The 20,226-nt window shown below is 41.0% G+C and overlaps 1 protein-coding gene and 1 non-coding gene across 2 annotated transcripts in view; one reads left to right on the forward strand and one right to left on the reverse strand.

The window, feature by feature from the left end:
* The window catches only part of LOC134293973 (uncharacterized), a 43,407-nt gene extending 23,929 nt beyond the window's left edge, over window positions 1–19,478 (reverse strand). Inside the window, exons 1-2 of the mRNA XM_062963355.1 lie at window positions 19,368–19,478; window positions 6,982–7,052 (exon numbers count right to left, since the gene is read on the reverse strand). Of these exons, the coding sequence (XP_062819425.1) occupies window positions 6,982–7,052; window positions 19,368–19,478 (182 nt within the window). The remainder of the gene's footprint in view (window positions 1–6,981; window positions 7,053–19,367) is intronic.
* Window positions 7,028–7,114, forward strand: mir9-2 (microRNA mir-9-2). The gene has a single exon (NR_129989.1). It is a non-coding gene; the product is annotated as a microRNA mir-9-2 (primary transcript).
* Window positions 19,479–20,226: the final 748 nt, after the last annotated feature.

Here is a 20,226-nt window from a genome sequence, read left to right on the forward strand (position 1 = left end):
GCCTTGAAAATACAATACATTTGTTCTCCCTTCGGACTGGGACGAAGGCAAGAGAAGCCTCCAATCCGCTTTTGTCTCTGAAGTCTCATAGCTTACTTCGAATTCGAATTCGCTTCGCGAATGGCCTCCAACAAAATCATGACATTTGGAAGAAGGAGAAGACCTTTCCGAAGAAATATAGAGTTTCAGTTAGATAATATATATATTTAAAAATAACGTGTTGGGGATGATGTGTCACTGTAGACTTGTGTGTATACACACATACATATATTTCTATATATATACACACACACACACACACACAATCCAGTTCCATGCAGTTTATTTGCATATATATATAATATGTAAGTATGTAATCCAGTTCCATGCAGTTCATTTGCATATATATATGTGCCCGGCCACACGTTGCTGTGGCAAAGTGGTGGTGGTATTGGTTAAAAATTGTTGTGTAATTTTTATTTGACGTTATTTGCATTTTTTAATTAATTTTATTGTAAGTTATATTTTATTTATTATATTTTATTACTTTCTTGTATTATTTTTAGTTTTTTTCTGTTATTATAGTATTTTATTGTATTAATTTTTTAGTGTTTTTTATTATTTTTTATTAGGTTGCTAGGAGACCAAGTTGGAGGAGCTTAGCCTTCTAACTGGCAGCAATTGGATAAAAGCAATTACTCCTCTCTCTCTAATTAGGACTTTTTTTTTTGTTGTATCAACCTAGAGCCGTGGATGATGGGTTGTGTTGTCAAATTTCGAGGTTGGGGGGCCTGTAGTTTTGTTGTTTTGTGGGTCGCCGTGATGCCATCACTCTTTTATATATATAGATGTATGTATGTAATCCAGTTCAATGCAGTTCATTTGCATTCTGAAACTGACTGGATCTCTCAAGACTAGTGTTTAGATTTCGGGTGTAGATTTGACTTCTGAGAAAGAATGGAAAGATTTCATTCACACAGCTGAATGAAATCCCACATTTTCTGCTCTGATCTGGAATATATGGCAGTGTGGACTCGGATAATCCAGTTCAAAGCAGACCTTGTGGGTTATTCTGCCTTGATCCTGGAACAAGCAGACCTTGTGGGTTATTCTGCCTTGATCCTGGCTCCCGAACAAGAAAACCCGGCTTTGGCCACCTCGGAATGATACTCTCAGGGTCTTCCCAAGTTTCCTGGCTTATTCCCTTGCTTTGCTTCTCAAGAATGAGTTTTAGCCTAATAGGGACCTGGTGCTTTCTCTATCACAGCTAAACAAATATATATTTCAGGCTGGATCCACTGGTGTTTGCTGCTTAGGAGTGGGATCGCATCATTCTTAACACTTTGATATAAAAAATATATCAAAGTAGGCTTTGCGAGGCTTTTTTTTTTTGAGTGGAGCATCTTCTGCAGAGCCCACTGTAAACACTGCAAGTGCTGCCAACCAATTGGTGTCAAGAGTAACCTTCAGAAACCCTTTGTTGTCCTTTTTTGTCGAAAATGTAACCAGGCCCAATACTGAATGACTCCGGACCCTTCTGCACTGCAATATAATCCAGGTTATCAGATCAACTAATCCACATTATCTGTTTTGAACCGGATTTTATGAGTTTACGCTGCCATATAACCCAGTTCACAGCAGATCATGTGGATTTTATATAGTCGTGTAAAAGGGTTTATTACAACAGGGAATTTTTTAAAAAGTGATTCCAAGTTCATTTTGGTTTTAGTTAATGTAGTGTGTGTGTATTTGTGTTTATATATGTATGTGTGTGTTATGTTTACTGTTTTAGATGTATTATTTGGTTTAGTAAAAAGTAGGTAAAGTGACATTTATAACCCAGGAACAATAATCGGGTGACACAATGTTACATTAGTTATTATATTATTGTTAGGTAGGTAAAGATTTTCCCCTGACGTTAAGTCCAGTCGTGTCCAACTCTGGAGGTTGCTGCTCATTTCCATTTCTAAGCCGAAGAGCCGGCGTTGTCCGCAGACACCTCCAGGGTCATGTGGCCCGCTGGCATGACTGCATGGAGCGCCTTACCTTTTCTCCGGAGCGGTACCTATTGATCTACTCCCATTTGCATGCTTTGGCAAAAGCTGGGGCTAACAGCGGGCGCTCACTCACTCACTTTAACACGCTGCGCCACCGGGGCCCCTATGTGTATGTATATATGTATGTGTATTAAGTTTGCTGTTTTAGATATATTTTTTGGTTTAAGGTGTATGGAATTTGCCATTATTATATTTTAAACCGCTTTGAGACCTCCCAGGGGTGAGAAAAGCGGTATACAGTATATCTATATATATATATTATGTATGTCTTCTCATCTGAGATGTTTCCCATTAGCTCACCTGCAGTTTGGTATTTTAATTCTACCACAGAATGAATAGAGAATAGTCAACAAGTGATCACATTGTTCCACTTATAGATAAGCTGTAGTTTTTGCTACCTTTTAAAAATAATACTATTTTTGGGTTACTGTGAGTTTTCCGGGCTGTATGGCCATGTTCTAGAAGCATTCTCTCCTGACGTTTCGCCCGTATCTATGGCAGGTATCCTCAGAGGTTGGGGGTCTGTTGGAAACGAGGCAAGTACGGTTTATATAACTGTGGAAGGTCCAGGGTGGAGAAAGAAGGCAAGTGTGGATGTTGCAATTAATCACCTTGATTAGCATTGAAAAGCCTTGCAGCTTCAAAGCCTGGCTGTTTAGGAAGTGTTCACGAAAATGAACAAAATTTGGCTCCCGGTATTAAAAAAAACTTCTAAAACCAGGACATTAAATAAAGAACAACACTCAGAAAATTGGGGAATTCTAGATAGGAAACAACCAGGACCAGCTAACACTTCCCAACCAAGGATTCCCCCCAGGAAGGAATCAGCTAGGTTTTAAGCTGCAAGGCCATCAAATGCTAGGTAATTAATTACAACATGCACAAGAGCTCTTTCTTTCTCATTCCACAGGGATATAAACCCCTCTGGCCTAGTTTCCAATATATCTCCCAACCTCTGAGCGTGCCTGCCATAGATGTGGGCGAAACGTCAGGAGAGAATGCTTCTGGAACATGGCCAGACAGCTAGGAAAACTCACAACAACCCAGTGATTCCGGCCACGAAAGCCTTCGACAACCCAAGAAAGATGTATTGGTAACAAAACGCTTCCCATTCGAGCGTCTTAAACTTGGCTCCTCTCTCGAATTTTTATGGCAAGAGGGATGTCAATGTGCAAAAGCGAGCATTTCCCGGAAACAAACCCGCGTTTTCCTTGGCGAGGCTTTCACTGTTGAAACCCAACATGGAGCTGAGAGGGTCTCATCGGGTTGAGTGGGGCTCGGCCTCGGGGCTGGGATCCTCTCTTGGGTGGAATTTTCCTTCGCTGAACCGAATTGCTCCTTTTACACCAACCTAGGAAAGCGCCGGGCTTGAGGGCGAACCCAGGCTTGTCAGCCGGGGACCAGGCCACGGATTTCGGCCGCTCTTTATGGCTCGGCTGGGAAACCCGGCAACGCGGCCCAGGGCATCTAAATGGACTGGGAGGGGGAAATAGGACCACCACTTAATTCATTTTTGTTTCAAGCCTTTTAATATGTTTGTGTGTGTTCCTATGGATGCATTTTAACTGTGTTGTGCCCCGCATGAGGTTGTAAAATACTATTATTATTATTGACATAAGTAAATATTAACGAAATGTTATTGTAAAGTGTTATCATTAATATTATTAGTTGGAACCACTGATAATATGGGATACGCACAAAGCATAAATAGCAATAATATTAATATTATTAATAATATAGCACAAATATAACAAATCATAAATATTATTATTAATAATATTAAGATTAGTGGCCCATGAGGTCTCTTCCAACTCTACAATTCTATGATTCTATGATTCTAGTAAAGATTAATACATTGTTATTGTTGTTATTAATATTAGTTGGAACCACTGATAATATGGGATACGGACAAAGCATAAATATCAATAATATTAATAATATAGCATAAACATAGCAAAGCATAAATATAATTATTAATAATATTATTAAGATTAGTAAATATTAATAAATTGTTATTGTTGTTATTATTATTAGTTGGAACCACTGATAATATGGGATATGGACAAAGCATAAATATCAATAATAACATTAATATTAATAATATAGCATAAATATAACAAAACATAAATATTAATAATATTATTAACATGAGTAAATATTAATAAATTGTTATTGTTATTGTTATTATTAATATTATTAGTTGGAACCACTGATAATATGGGATACGGACAAAGCATAAATATCAATAATAATAATAATAATAATATAGCATAAATATAACAAAGCATAAATATTATTAATAATAATGCTTTGTCCGTATTCCATTTTATCAATGGTTCCAACTCTACTTGGGGACTGAATTGCCCAGTTTTTTGCTTAACTGTGTTGTGTCCCGCCTCCAGCTGGGGTAATAAAATATTTATTATTGTTGTTGTTATTAATATAAATAAATAAATATTGCTATTAATGTAAGTAAATACATATTTATTATTGTTATTAATATAAGTAAATATTAATCATTTTTATCATTAATAATTGATATTAATATTTATTATATTGATTATTACTATTACTAATAATATTTATGCTGTGTCCCTATTCCATATTATCAATGGCTACTACCCTGGTTAAGGGGTTCACCCCCCTCCGAAATTTTCAGGTTTTAAAAACCTGGTTTACTCATGAATTTTAACTGGTTAACCAAATCCCCATGAGTGTCCACTGAAGTTTATCTGTCTTGAGTGTCCACTGAAGTTTATCGATGGAGCCTGGTTTCTAAATAATTTTGTGTTATGGAACTACTCTAGTCTTTATGGTTTGCTAACAAAAAACATTTCTGGCTATGGCCCTGGTTCCAACTAAACTTGGGGATTGAATTGCCCACCTATTTGCCATTCATAATAATATAAGTAAATATTAATACATTCTTTTTATTATAAATGTAATATTAATTATTGTTATTATTATTATTAATAATAATAATAATGCTTTGTCCCTCTTCCATATTATCAGTGGTTTTCAGGTGTACTTGGGGACGGCATTGCCCACCCCTTTGCCATAGAGCAATCTCTGGGGAATGTATTTGCCCCATGATGGATAAGGATGGCTCATCCCCATAACAATCCTGTATCTGTGACCCTTCTTGTACCGGTTTGCATTTTTTACCTTTGTCAACTTGATATAGACACAGGGTCTACTCCCATCCCAATTTGCACTTCCAAGAATTTTCAGCACTTTATCACTTTATCGGTCACCTCGTGTTTAAAATATTTATATAGTGCACCTTACCCAGTCTACTTTTACAGCTTCTCCGTTTTAATCCATGTTTTTATTAGTTCTTGTCATTTGATTTTATTGGCTAATGTTTAAATCTTTTTAATTGTGCATGTCATTTGTCTATTGTTGTGTTTTATATTGTTACTGTTTTTATTCGGGCTTGGCTCCATGTAAGCCGCCCTGAGTCCCCTTTGGGGAGATAGAGGCGGGGTATAAAAATAAAGTTATTATTTATTATTATTGGCTGCCACGTTGTATGGTTTGGGGGGGGGGGAATGTGGCTTTTTCTGAAAGCAAAAGGAAGGGGTGGGATGAAGAAGGGGATGGAGAGGGACCATTTCAGAAAGAGGGTTGTTGTATGTTTTCCGGGCTGTCTGGCCATGTTCCAGAAGCATTCTCTCCTGACGTTTTGCCCACATCTATAGCAGGCATCCTCAGAGGTTGTGAGGTATATTGGAAAACTAAGCAAGGAAGGTTTATATATCTGTGGGTTGGGGGGGGGGGGGAGAGAGAGAGAACTCTTGTATGTTGGAGGCCAGTGTGAATGTTGTGATTAATCCACCTTTGTTAGCATTAAATGGCCTTTTCCCGGGCTGTGTGGCCATGTTCCAGAAGCATTCTCTCCTGACGTTTCGCCCACATCTATGGCAGGCATCCTCAGAGGTTGTGAGGTGTTTTGGAAAACTAAGCAAGGAAGGTTTATATATCTGTGGGTTGGGGGGGGGGGGGGGGAGAGAACTCTTGTATGTTGGAGGCCAGTGTGAATGTTGTGATTAATCCACCTTCGTTAGCATTAAATGGCCTTTTCCCGGGCTGTGTGGCCATGTTCCAGAAGCATTCTCTCCTGACGTTTCGCCCACATCTATGGCAGGCATCCTCAGAGGTTGTGAGGTGTTTTGGAAAACTAAGCAAGGAAGGTTTATATATCTGTGGGTTGGGGGGGGGGGGGGGGAGAGAACTCTTGTATGTTGGAGGCCAGTGTGAATGTTGTGATTAATCCACCTTCGTTAGCATTAAATGGCCTTTTCCCGGGCTGTGTGGCCATGTTCCAGAAGCATTCTCTCCTGACGTTTCGCCCACATCTATGGCAGGCATCCTCAGAGGTTGTGAGGTGTTTTGGAAAACTAAGCAAGGAAGGTTTATATATCTGTGGGTTGGGGGGGGGGGGGGGGGAGAGAACTCTTGTCTGTTGGAGGCCAGTGTGAATGTTGTGATTAATCCACCTTTGTTAGCATTAAATGGCCTTCCTGGCCTGGAGGAATCCTTTGTTCAGAGTCGTTAGCTGCCCCCTGATTGATGCTGTTTCTTATTTCTTATTTACTGTTCTGATTTTGGAGTTTTTAAAAAATACTTTCGGAAATAACCATCGAGGAAGGGGATAAAGAGAGGTGGGAAAGGGGGGGGGATAAAAGAGGCGGGAAGGCGTGGGGATTTGAATGCGAGGGCGCTGATTGGTGGAGGCGCTGCTGTCGTCACTTCCCTCCCAAGGAGGCTGGTGCTGACCATTGGAAAGGGAGTCGGGAGGCAGGAGGGCATGCCTTGAGTGCGGCTCGGAGGAGGCTGGCGAGCGGGACGGGGCTCGGTTGGCCCCACTCTCTCCCCCTCCCCTCCCGCGGTGACCACCCAAAGCCTCACTGCGTCCCTTCTCCCTTGCTTCCCTTGCCGGCAGAGCCACGACGGAGACCCATCCCGACCGGAGAGCGAGAAGAGCGAGGGAGGGCCGTTTCTGTCTTTGGTTATCTAGCTGTATGAGTGTAATCGACCCATCATAAAGCTAGATAACCGAAAGTAGAAATGACTCCCACAGACCACCGGGGAGACCGCCTTGCCCAACACGCCGAACGGGGAGAAGAGAAGGGCCAGTCCCGGAGCAGCCCCGCAGGTCTTCCAACCAGGTAGGTCTCTCCGCGCTCGCGCTTCGCCTGGCTCGCTCCGAGTTTTCCCACGAGCGGGCCAAACTTCGGGAGGCAGAGCAGGAGACGAACTCAGAGGAGGAGGATGGGTGAAGGCTTAAGCGCGGGGGTCGGGGGGTCGGGAGTTATCACATGAATATATATATATATATATTCTGCCAACCTGGCAGTTCGAAAACATGCAAATGTGAGTAGAGCAATAGGTACCGCTCCTGCAGGAAGGAGAAACCTTTACCTTTACCTTATATACATATATACACACACATACAGTTACACCCTTTTTGATTCACCAAAAGTCTCAAATGGATATAGATGCAAGCATCCATCCGCCCACCAACCCATGGATCTGTCTGTCTGTCTACCTACCTATCCATCCATGTATCTGCCTGCCTGCCTGCCTATCTTATCATCTATCTATCCATCCATGCATCTATCTATCTGTTTATCTATTTATCCATCCATCCATCCATCCATCCATCCATCCATCCATGTATCTACCTACCTATCTATCCATGTATCTACCTGTCCATCCATCCATCCATCCATCCATCCATCCATCCATCCATCCATCCATCCATGTGTCTGTCTGTCTGTCTACTCATCTGTCTATCTAACCCAATATCCATCTGTCTATCTATCCAGCCATGTATCTACCTACCTACCCACCCATCCATCTATTTATTTATCTATCTATCCATCCATGTATCTACCTACCTACCTATCATGTGTCTGTCTGTCTGTCTATCCATCCATCCATCTATCCATGTAGTTATTGATCTATGTATCTATGTATCCCTCGTCCCTCAGCCTACCTATCTGTCTACCTAATCATCCATCCATCCATCCATGTATCTACATATCCATCCATGTATCCTACATATCTATCCATGTATCTACCTGTCCATCCATCCAACCATCCATCTATGTGTCTGTCTGTCTGTCTACTCATCTGTCTATCTAACCCAATATCCATCCATCTATCCAGCCATGTGTCTACCTACCTACCTACCCACCCACCCATCCATCCATCTATCTATCATCTATCTATCTATTCATCCATGTATCTACCTACCTACCTACCTACCCATGTATCTATCTATCTATCTATCTATCTATTCATCTAGCCATTCATCTATGTATCTATGTATCCCTCCGTCCCTCAGCCTACCTATCTGTCTACCTATCATCCATCCATCCATGTATCTACCTACCTATCTATGCATGGATCTACCTGTCCATCCGTCTGTCTGTCTGTCTGTCTGTCTACTCATCTGTCTATCTAACTCAATATCATCCATCTATCTATCCAGCCATGTATCTACCTACCTACCTACCCATGTGTCTGTCTGTCTATCCATCTATCCATTGATCTATGTATCTTTGTATCCCTCTGTCCCTCAGCCTACCTATCTGTTTACCTAATCATCCATGTATGTATCTACCTACCTATCTATCCATGTATCTGCCTGTCCGTCTGTCTGTCTATCTATCTATCTATCTATCTATCTATCTATCTATCTATCTATCTATCCATGTATCTACCTACCTACCTACCTATCCTTCCATCCATCCACCCATTTCCACTTGAGACTTCTGACTTTTGATGGAGGTCACCTCCAGCCAGGATTCTGCCGGCAACCTTTCGAGGTCTCCTTCCCTTGGCACCTCTCTTTCCCTCCCTCCTTGGCCGGGTTGGTTTCGGTGGCAGGCAGGCTGGCAGGCTTCTCCCTGGCCCCTCCCTCTCTCCCTCCCTCCCCCTGTGAGGTCAAGTTCTTGATAATTTGATCACTTTTCAAGGGCCTTTGGCAGCTGCCTTTGTGTGGTGCTGGGGTCTCCAGCGCCCTTCTGTGTGTGTGTGTGTGTGTGTGCTGGGAGTGAATCAGAGCAGAAAAGGAAGGCAGGCAGGCGGGCCTCTCTTCCATAGAAAGGGAGCAAGGCCTGGGCGAGGAGTGGGCGACTCTGCCTGCATACAAACTACCTGTTGGAGCTGCGGAGGATGGGACCCTGGGCTCTGCCTCCCCCTCCCCCTGAATGGTTAACATCCATAAAGGGTCCTGGCAGGAGAGGAAAAAAAGAGCCCCAGTTGAAACATAATATGTATTACAATGTCTAGCAAATAATAATAAAAAAGCAATTGGGGGGAAATCTGCATCCCGTTCCCATGGCAACGGGAAGCAGCACATCTTTCTCTCTCTCTCTCCTCCAATTTGAAGCAAGTACCGTATATACTCGAATATAAGCTGACCCAAATATAAGCCGAGGCACCTAATTTTAGCACAAAAAAACCTGGGAAAACATTGACTCCAGTATAAGCCGAGGGTGGTAAATTTCAGAAGTAAAAATAGATACCAATAAAATGACATTAATTGAGGCATCAGTAGGTTAAATGTTTTTGAATATTTACATAAAGCTCAAATTTAAGTTAAGACTGTCCAGCTCTGATCAAATAATTATTCTCATCTTCTTCAATGTAAATATGCTTATGTATCATTTTAATAATAAAAGAGTAAAATAATACATGTAATAATAAGGAGCCCTGGTGGCGAAGTGTGTTAAAGCACTGAGCTGCTGAACTTGCAGACCAAAGGTCCCAGGTTCAAACCCCGGGAGCGGCGTGAGCGGCCGCTGTTAGCTCCAGCTTCTGCCAACCTAGCAGTTCGAAGACATGCAAATGTGAGTAGATCAATAGGTACCGCTCCGGCAGGAAGGTAACGGCGCTCCATGCAGTCATGCTGGCCACATGTCCTTGGAGGTGTCTACGGACAACGCTGGCTCTTTGGCTTAGAAATGGAGATGAGCACCAACCCCCAGAGTCAGATATGACTGGACTTAACGTCAGGGGAAACCTTTACCTTTACTACATATAATAATATAATATAATAATAATAATAATATAATATAATAATATGGATTGTGTATGTATGTATGTATCTGTATATATGTATATATGTGTATGTATGTATATACACATATACATACATATATATACTTCACTTCACTTCACTTTATTTCTTAATTAGTCGTTTCCACCAGAGTGCTCCGAGCAACTTACAATTTAAAATATCATTCCACAATAGAAAACATTCATCATAAAAACATTCAACATAAAAACATTTAACCTAAAAACATTCAACAGTGAAGATTTGGCAAATTTGATCTGATTTACTTAAATGCACAACCAAACAGCCATGTCTTGAGCGCTTTTCCAAAAGGTCGCAACTCTGACATTGTTCTAACATATGGAGGCAATGAGTTCCACAGAATTGGAGCATAGATTGAAAAGGCTCTACGCCTTGTGGCTTCCAGGCATACATATATATACATATATACATATACATGGATTGTGTATGTATGTATGTATATATATGCATATATGTATATGTACACACATATGTACATATATATACATACAGTAGAGTCTCACTTATCCAAGATAAACGGGCCCGCAGAACCTTGGATAAGCGAAAATGCCATATTGTGCTTATTATATATCATTTTAGAAGCAAAATGGCTATTCTGAATGGTAAAAAGCAGGATTAGATGACCGTATCGTAAGAGCTGCTTGCTCCTGACATCAGAATGTGCCTTTTTGGGGTGTGTGTGTATCATTGCATCGTCCATATTGAATATATTATAGGTATGTGGGTATTTACTCAGAAATAAGCTTCATTTAGTTCAAGGGGACTCTTGTGTGAGTTTTGTAGAAAAATGCAGCCCCTTCCACGATTCCAAAACGCCCCTCTGTGTAATCATTCTCTCCCTTAGCATTTGTTGAGGCCACCCCCTGCCAGTTGGCTTGAATAAATGGGTTCTCTTATTGTATTTGTAAGACTCAAACACACACATTTCGCTGGCTGCGTTTGTGCACACAATGCTGCACGATTGGTGCCAGAACCGTGTCCATGTGGGCAGTTATATCCAATTAGCGGTCTGTAATGTGTTATACCTTTGTGTGGCTGTTTCATGTCTACTTTCAAAGCATGCTTGATTTTTCCCCAATTGGGGACAGCAAAATAAAACAGGATTTGCAAAAAAGGAACGGCACCATTTGAGTGGGTTTAATTAATGCAGGCAATCTTCTTGTTCTTGGTCCTGCAGCAGAGAGCCAAAATCATCTGGCGGGGTGTGTGTGTGTGGCAGAATGGCACTCTTTCTCAGCTTTGCTCAAAGCGCTTAACCTTAAAGTAGCTTGAATCACTAGTTACTCAGTGAGATTTGCTTCTGACTGCATATTCGTATATTCGTATATAGTCCACTGAACTCAACCAGAAGGACTTAAGTAAATATTTGCTTGGCCCCAGAGTGCTTTGCATGTTTATTGGGAGTAAGACCTGCTGTATCCAATGTGGGCTTAGGTAAAGGTAAAGGTTTTCTCCTGACATGAAGCCTAGTCAATAGTCATGTCTGACTCTGGGGCTTGGTGCTCATCTCCATTTCTAAGCCGAATAGCCGGTGTTGTCCATAGACACCTCCAAGGTCATGTGGCTGGCATAACTGCATGGAGCATCGTTACCTTCTTGCTGGAGTAGTACCTATCAATATACTCACATTTGCATGTTTTCAAACTGCTAGGTTGGCAGAAGCTGGGGCTAACAATAGGAGTTCACCCCGCGACCTGGATTTGAACCGCCAACCTTTCAGCAAGTTCCACAGCTCAGTAGTACAACCTGCTGTGCCACCGGAGGCTCCAGTAATAAATAATGTGGGCTTACTCTCTTGTAAATACATTAAAATCATAGCCTAGCATTACAGTTCTGTGCATGTCTGCTCAGAGGTATGTTCCAAAGCATATAGGCTCTCATTTGGAAACCGTTTGTAATCCAGTAATTTCATGATGTGCTGGATCCCCATGTTTGCAGGGACAGGAGTCAAAGCAGTGGATAGTTTTTTTCTGGAAATGGAGCTCAGCTCTAGTGTATAGTCTTGGGAAGATAAGACCGAGTCATTTGATTCCTAATACTCAAAGAGAGGGGAATGACGAAAACCATTAAGCACCTATTTTGGTCCCCCCCCCCCCCCAACTCCCGAAAACTAGATGGGAATTAAAAGACATGGGAATGATCAATGTCTCTTTAACAATATTGTCAGCACAAGATCTGTGATACTGTATGATATTATATATTATATGTACAGTACAGCTACTGCTTCTATATGAGACGGCGATGGCACCTATATTGTACTATCCAGAGAACAGCTAATGATGACCAAGCACTTTGGAAAGTAATAGGGCAATGTTTAGTCATGGTTTCCTTGGAAGCTTTTAAACAGAGGCTGGGTGGCCATCTGTCAGGGGTGCTTTGATTGTGCTTTTCCTGTGTGGCAGAAAGAATGGGGTTCGACTAGATGGCCCATGGGGTCTCTTCCAATTCTGTGATGATATGATTCTGATAGCCTTTGTTTCTGAAAATCATTTTGAAATGAGCACGCCACATATGGTGGAGCAAAATGCATATTTTACCGAAGGGCTCTTATGTTGATGCAGTTTGGCTTCTTTGCACCTTTGTCCTTCTTCTGCCCTTCCTTGCCGCACTCCCTTTAACAGAGCTTTGGTTGTAGCAGGCTGTGGCCCCGTCTACACTGCCATATCATCCAGTTTCTGAGTGCAGATTACCTGCTTTGAACTGGATTATATGGCAGTGTAAACGGATACAATCTGCCTCAAAGCGGATCCAGCCTGTGACATCAGGATGTTAGGGAGTAGCCTCCTTCAACTTTGCCCACCAAAAAGACAAGAGAAAGTAACGTTGAGTAAAGTAACACAAGCTTTTTCCACTTGCACATATTTTCAAAATGGTTTAGTAATGGCTTTGTATGGTGGCAGACCATTGATCCATCTGGTTCAATGTTATCTAAGCCCCACGTAGGGAATGTCCATAGGTTTTTGGTGTTGTTTGCTGCTGTGACAGAAGTCGATGATGCTTATGCCCCCCTGCACTCGGGGTAGAGAAAGGCGGGATATAAATATTGTAAATAAATATAATATAATGCAGCTTGAAACTGTATTATATGGCAGTGTAGATGGGGTCCCAGCTTATGCTTGCTGCCCGCGCCTTCTAGTATTGGCTTTTGCAAGCCTCCTGGGAGCTGAACCCGCTTTCATAAAAACCAAGGGCCTTGCCACTCAACAAAGTTGAAGGCCATTCCACAAATGCATGATTAGTCATGGTCACTTGATGGCCCACCGCTCAACGTCTCAGTGGCTTCCATTTTAAAGAAAAGCATTTGAGACATGGAAACATTGTCAATAGTGTTCTTGGGTGGCTTTATAATCGTCTAAACAAGAAGCATTCCATTCAATGGTTCATAATTGCTCCAAGGACAGTGAGCCAATTGGGCAGTTTTGCATTTAAGAACGGGGAAGATGTGCCCCGCCGATGTGGCTCCCCTGCACCTTCCATGATCCCCAACAACCCACATTTTAATTCATGAGGCTGAACATTATTTTAGATGATGCTTACATCTCCAATGAGGCTGTTTTGGTCTGGGGATGCTAACTAGAAAGATGACAAAATAATGCATGAAGGCTGCTTTTTTCTCCTGACTCTAAGCATGTCTATTGATCAAATGTGTGTTTCCTTTGTTGCTTGTGTTGTGTCAAAAAAGAGGTGACTGTATTGAAATTTGGTAGCTATGCAAATATTATTTTAATTAATTGGACTGACATATGTCCAAAGCGCAGATGAAAACTTGTATGGCATTTTCTGAGTTTGATCCTGACATGGTCATATTTAGACTGGCTACACTGAGTATGGGCTGGAGTCATTAACTGCCAATTCAATTACTTATTTAAGTCCTACTGGTTTCACCGGATTTACTCAAAGAATGACAGAAGCACTGTCTACAATGCTAAATAATGCAGTTTGAAACTACATTATGAGGTCAGTGTAGACTTATTTAATGCAGTTTAACCTAGATGTGAATCCAATCTAAGGCACTTTATATGAGCTCTACAATAGGTTCAACTTAGCTACAACTTCCACTATCCCTTTTCTTTATTCTTGTTTACAGTTGGCCATGTTTTTACAACAGATGACACTTTAGGTTATTGGCACTGTTCTTCATTCAAATGGTTGTTTTATATATTAGTGGTTTTATTTTGTATTGAACTGTGTGTTTATTTTATGCATTGTTTTAGGCACTTTGTGCCATATGTAAGCCACCCTGAATCCCTTTGGGGAGATGGAGATGGGGTATAATAATAATAATAATAATAATAATTACAGTAGAGTCTTGCTTATCCAAGCTTCACTTATCCAATGTTCTGTATTATCCAACCAAGTCTGCCTTTTAGTAGTCAGTGTTTTTGTAGTCAATGTTTTCAATACATTGCAATGTTTTGGTGCTAAATTCGTAAATACAGTAGTTATTACATAAAATTACCGTGTGTTGAACTACTTTTTCTGTTGATTTGTTGTACAGCATGATGTTTTGGTGCTTAATATGTAAAATCATAACATAATTTGACATTTAATAGGCTTTTCCTTAATCCCTCCCTATTATCCAACATTCTGCTGGCCCGTTTATGTTGGATAAGTGAGACTCTACTGTATTATTATTCAAGATCTCCCTAGGATTGGTTATCTGCTGGTTTTCCTTACTTATTTTGTTGCTTTGTCAATTGAATGCCACAACAAGAATGCAGTTTCCCAAGGCATGTGTCTAAACAGATTTTATTTTTGTTCTATTTATCGGTCGCATTTAAGCTTATAAAGAATATGTTACTATTATTATTTCCAGAGAACGAGAAATAGAATCTCTCATTTAAAATACTTTGGAAGTAGATGGCAGTGTAGGGATTTAATCTAAGATAATGTTGTTATGGTGTGGTATTTATAGTGTATTGAGGGAGAAGAGCAATATATAAAATAAATAAATAAATAAATAAATAAATAAATAAATAAATAAACAAATAAAATAGCTCTATGTATGTAATGGTTAAAAGAGTCAATGTAGACTCATATAATGGAGTTAAATGCCGGTAAACCTCATTGTGTGGGTCTACGCTGCATTATAGGGTCAGTGTCGACATGGCCACAGTCTCTGTAGCACTATTATCAAGGACAGCTTATTTTCAGGGGATATCTTATTTTTCCACAAAGACAAATTCACATTTATGGTTGAATTTTTAAAAATGAAAATTTATTATCTACTGTACAGTAGTTGTCATCACAAAACAGCATAACCAAACTGTGAATCCTTTCAAGAATTTCAATATTATATTTTATTGCTATACTGTTTTACAATTACTGTTTTAATTTTCTGTTCGTATGTAAATTTATGTTGTTGTTGGGCTTATCCCTGTGTAAGCTGCCCTGAGTCCCTTCTGGGAGGTGGAGGATACAAGAATAAAGTTATTATATTATTATTATTATTATTATTATTATTATTATTATTATTTCCTGTTACTACCTTTATTTCCATGTACAACAATCTATGGTATGTACATTTACCAATCCTGCATGCTTCCAAACAAAAAACTTTGCTGGGTCTTACTTTCGGGGGAGGCCTTATATTTAGCAATTCAGCAAAACCTCTACTAGGTCTTATTTTCTGGGGATGTCTTATTTTCCGGGAAACAGGGTAACAACAGGGATATCTCACAGCAACACAGTGTTCTTTGGCAAATTCACTCCCCACTTTCCCTTATTGCTATGAGAATCAGAGCTATATCTATAGAAAACAGAAACCAGTGCAGGAAAGGACGTCAGATAGTATTGTGCTTAGGAAGTCACACGTTCTTGGAGCCTGTGCACATTATGCTGTTACAGTACTCTACTTTAGCCCCATAATTCCCTCCCATGGAACCCTGGGATTTGCGGTTTGGTGAGGCACAGGGACACTTTAGCTTAGAATTCTCCATGCCGTTCCCTACACTGCGTGTCTTGGGACCCCATAGGATGGAATGATGGTAGCCAAACTGGAACCATAGCACCCTTAATTCTGTAGTTTGGATACAGACCTCTGGTGCCTTGGTCCTGTGTTTCTGTGAACAGAATCATTGCGAAGGTGGGGAAATTCAGAGAGGTGGAGCCTTATAGGATACATTAAGCCCATTCAAGGAGCAATGAACGAAACCTATCATAATAACAATAATGTAACGTATTTTTCGAAATTCCAGTTTTGCTGGACCTACTTTTGAGCACAACTGTTACGCTCTCTGTTATCAAACTAAATTATATTTTTGTTTTAAAAAAATCCCTGATGCACAAGTTTTTCCTATCCCTTATTATTGACATTGTCTTCCTAGAAGTCCTGTTTATAGTTGTGCTTGAATCCGTGAGAGAGGTAATTTTATGCCTGTTTTTAATAGAATTGTTTTGGTTCTTTCTTACAATGTTGTTTATTATGTTTACTATGTTTAATTTTGTTGCATGGTGTTTTCTGATAATTGAATGTTTTTTATGTTCGTGTTGGAAACCGCCCTGAGTCCTCTTGAGGAGATGGAGCAGTATATAAATAAAGATTATTATTATTATTATTATTATTATTATTATTATTGTAATTATTATTGTATGACACAGCAAACAAGATAGATATGCTGGATTTCGTATGATAAAATTACAAGTCAAACACTTCCCAAGTTTCTAGGACTGTGTGATGTATTTTCGGATGATGCGCGCAGATCCCAGTAGGGTGGCGTTTTGCAGTTGGCAGATCGTGATTTTGTCAATGTCTATTGTTTCCAAATGCCGACTGAGATCTTTTGGCATGGCACCCAATGTGCCAATCACCACCGGGACCACCTGTACTGGTTTCTGCCAGAGTCTTTGAAGTTCAATCTTGAGGTCATTATTATTATTATTATTATTATTATTATTATTATTGTTATTATTATTATTACAGTAGAGTCTCACTTATCCAACCTTTACTTATCCAGCATTCTGTATTAGCCAATGCAGTTTGCCTTTTAGTAGTCAATATTTTTGTAATCAGTGTTTTCAATACATTGTGATGTTTTGATGCTAAATTCGTAAATACAATTACTACATAACGTTACTGTGTATTGAACTGGGTTTTCTGCTGATTTGTTGTAAAACATGATGTTTTGGTGCTTAATTTGTAAAATCATAATGTAATTTAATGTTTAATAGGCTTTTCCTTAATCCTTCCTTTATTATCCAACATTTTTGATTATCCAACGTTCTGCCGGCCCGTTTATGTTGGATAAGTGAGACTCTACTGTATTATATTATATGGAAGAACTTTGAAAGCAGAACTGCAGAGATGAATGTCTCAACAGAAGAGTAAAACCCACTCACCATTTCTTGACAAGCGTGTGTGCCGTTCTGTCCCTTGCCTGGCATTCATTTCTCTTTGAAGCACACACTGAATGTGCATAATGGCTATATTTTATTGGCTTCCTTTGGTTCGATGTAGCGAGGTGCCTGTAGGTTTTGGTGGCTGAAGGGAATGAGAGAGAGAGAGATTTGACAAAGTCTTGGTCAGTTGGTTTCTTAGAAACCGGGGCCGCTGTTCCTATAGACAAAATGTTCCTTTCACCTTGGGCTGAGCTGAAGGACCACTTTAAGTGAGCGCCACGCATTCACATCCCGCGCTCCTTCCTTGCTGGCATTTGAAAAGAAGGCTCGGCCTTCAATTGCAGGACCTTGGGCCATTCTAATTGGTTTTGGTTCAAGGGGATACTGGATTTGTGAAAAGCCCCCAGACCATTTTCCCACGCCAGACCTCCCAAAAGGGGGGCAGTGGGAACTTGGACTGGGCGGGGGGGGGGGGGGGTAGATGAAGGGTTGAGGGAGAACGGCCCGGGCAGCAAAGACTGGGAAAAATTCTTTTTGGCAAGAATCCCCAACCAAAAATGCCCAAGGAAGCATTTTCTTGGAAATCTACCCAGGAGCCCCTTCATGGGGTGCATTTACACGGATAAATCGATAAACAGCATGCCCTTGGTATCTGCTGGGAACACCTATGAATGGCAAAATCCATAGGCACTCAACTCCCATGATAGTCAGTGATATAGCAAAACCGTTTCCCTGATATAAAATGGCAAAATTAGAGTTTGCCTTTTGGGAATGTTATCTCTGTCATATTTTCGAACGGTGGGTAGTTGAATCCACAGTTATGGAGGGGCAGCTGTACCCACTTCTTGCTCTTTAGTCCTGCCTTTTCTTCCAAAATGGTGGGTTCTTTCCTTGTTCTGAAGGGAGACTTTCAAAATCCCTACAATGCGAGCAAGGGCAAAAATGATGGCTGGTCCAACAGTGAGAACATCATGGAAGCATAGAGATTCACCTGTGGCTCTCCCTACTCTTAACCTAATTTTTCACTCCTGAAGCACTTGTCGGAGTGACAATGACTGACTGTGCTCTTCTACCCTCTTCTTCTTCCAGGAGGGTAACTGCAATGCTTCTCTTGTTTTTGAATTATTCTATATATCTATATCTATCTATACACATAATAAAATCTGTTTGTGTGTATGTGGCACGGGTGTCCGCCCACACAGGCAGCCTCCTGCCTCCACAAACAGGCTCGAGTTCCCAGTGCTGAGGAGCCATCAAGTCACTTTCTCCCAGGACATTGCAGGTTACAGCGAGCACATCCCAGTGTTCCTTTCTCTCTCTATTTTCATGACCCCGCCCACTGCCTCTCCCTTAACCCTTTCCTACTCTTTCCTATGGCACACAGCAAACAGAGGAATTGATCAGCAATTGAACATACTAGCGAGAGCAGTTTGGGGAGAATTCACCATGATTTATAAGAGTTGTAGGTACTGGAATGTATAGTTCACCTGCAATCTAAGAGCACTCTGAACCCCACCAACGATAGACATGGGACTAACTTGGAACACAGACCCAACATAGTCAACTTTGTATACTAGCAGGGTTTGGAGGCGATTGCCCTGGGAATCAGGGAGTTGTAGTTCACCCTTATTCAGAGAGCACTGAACCCAGCCGATGATGGCTCTAGACCAAACTTCAGTGATATTACTTAACATCTTAAAACAACAATGCCTTTTTCAAATCACCTGGGCACCACCGGGTCCTCAAGCTAGTATATGTATGTGTGAGTCTGGTTCATTTTTCTCCCCTTAAAACATGCTGCTGGGCATCTTTCCTTTGAGAAGCAGCTTATACAACACCTTCAGGTGTTCTGATTTTGCAGAAATCATCCTGGCCTTGCCTACCTCACATTCAGCCCAGCACTCACTCTGACCAGGGATGATGGTGGTTGTACTGCAATGTGTCTGAAGGGTTCCAGGTTGGAGAAGAGCACTAGTCAGTTTTTCACGGACCATGTTGCTTTAGTCTATGAGTGAGGAGCTGCAGAACTAGCGACTATTCTCTCAGTCTTTTTCATAATACCCAAAATGTCAACCATGAAACATGTAGGAAGGCTATATTTCTGTCTGAAATATTAGAGTGGGAGAAAATGATATGTACCTTCAGATTCTGCTAGACTACAAGTTCCAGTAGCCCTAGGCAGGACAGATAGTAGTGAGGAACATTGGATATTGCAGCCCAAGAACATTCGGAGAAGTCTGGCTATTAATTATGGTTACTCATGTTGTTGGATTCACTCTAGTATCTGAGAAGGAGGGTCTTCTCAGGAGCTCAGTGGGGGCCATATGGATGCTCTCTATGTAGAATATCAGTGTATTTCCCCCACCTATTTAGGACTTTTCTTTCTTTGGGTTATTTGGGCTGTGCTGGAGTTCAGTGGATGAGACCAAAGCTTCTTAAACTATGGATCACGATCCCATTTGGGGTCCCCTCACTGAATGTGGAGGTCAGGATAAAAATTGTGTAGCTTGCCACGTAGTGGCTGTTTTTGACAGTGACATGAATCTGTTCGCGACTGGACTACATGGAGCAGTGGTTCTCAACCTGGGGTCTCCAGATGTTTTTGGCCTACAACTTCCAGAAATCCAGTGTACCAGCTGTTAGGATTTCTGGGACTTGAAGGCCAAAAACATCTGGGGACCCAGGTTAAGAACCACTGATATGGAGCAAATGCTTTAGCTGTACGTCGTCTAAAAAAAGGGA

Source organism: Anolis carolinensis, unplaced genomic scaffold, assembly GCF_035594765.1.
Source record: "Anolis carolinensis isolate JA03-04 unplaced genomic scaffold, rAnoCar3.1.pri scaffold_11, whole genome shotgun sequence".
Classification (NCBI taxonomy): Eukaryota; Metazoa; Chordata; class Lepidosauria; order Squamata; family Dactyloidae; genus Anolis; species Anolis carolinensis.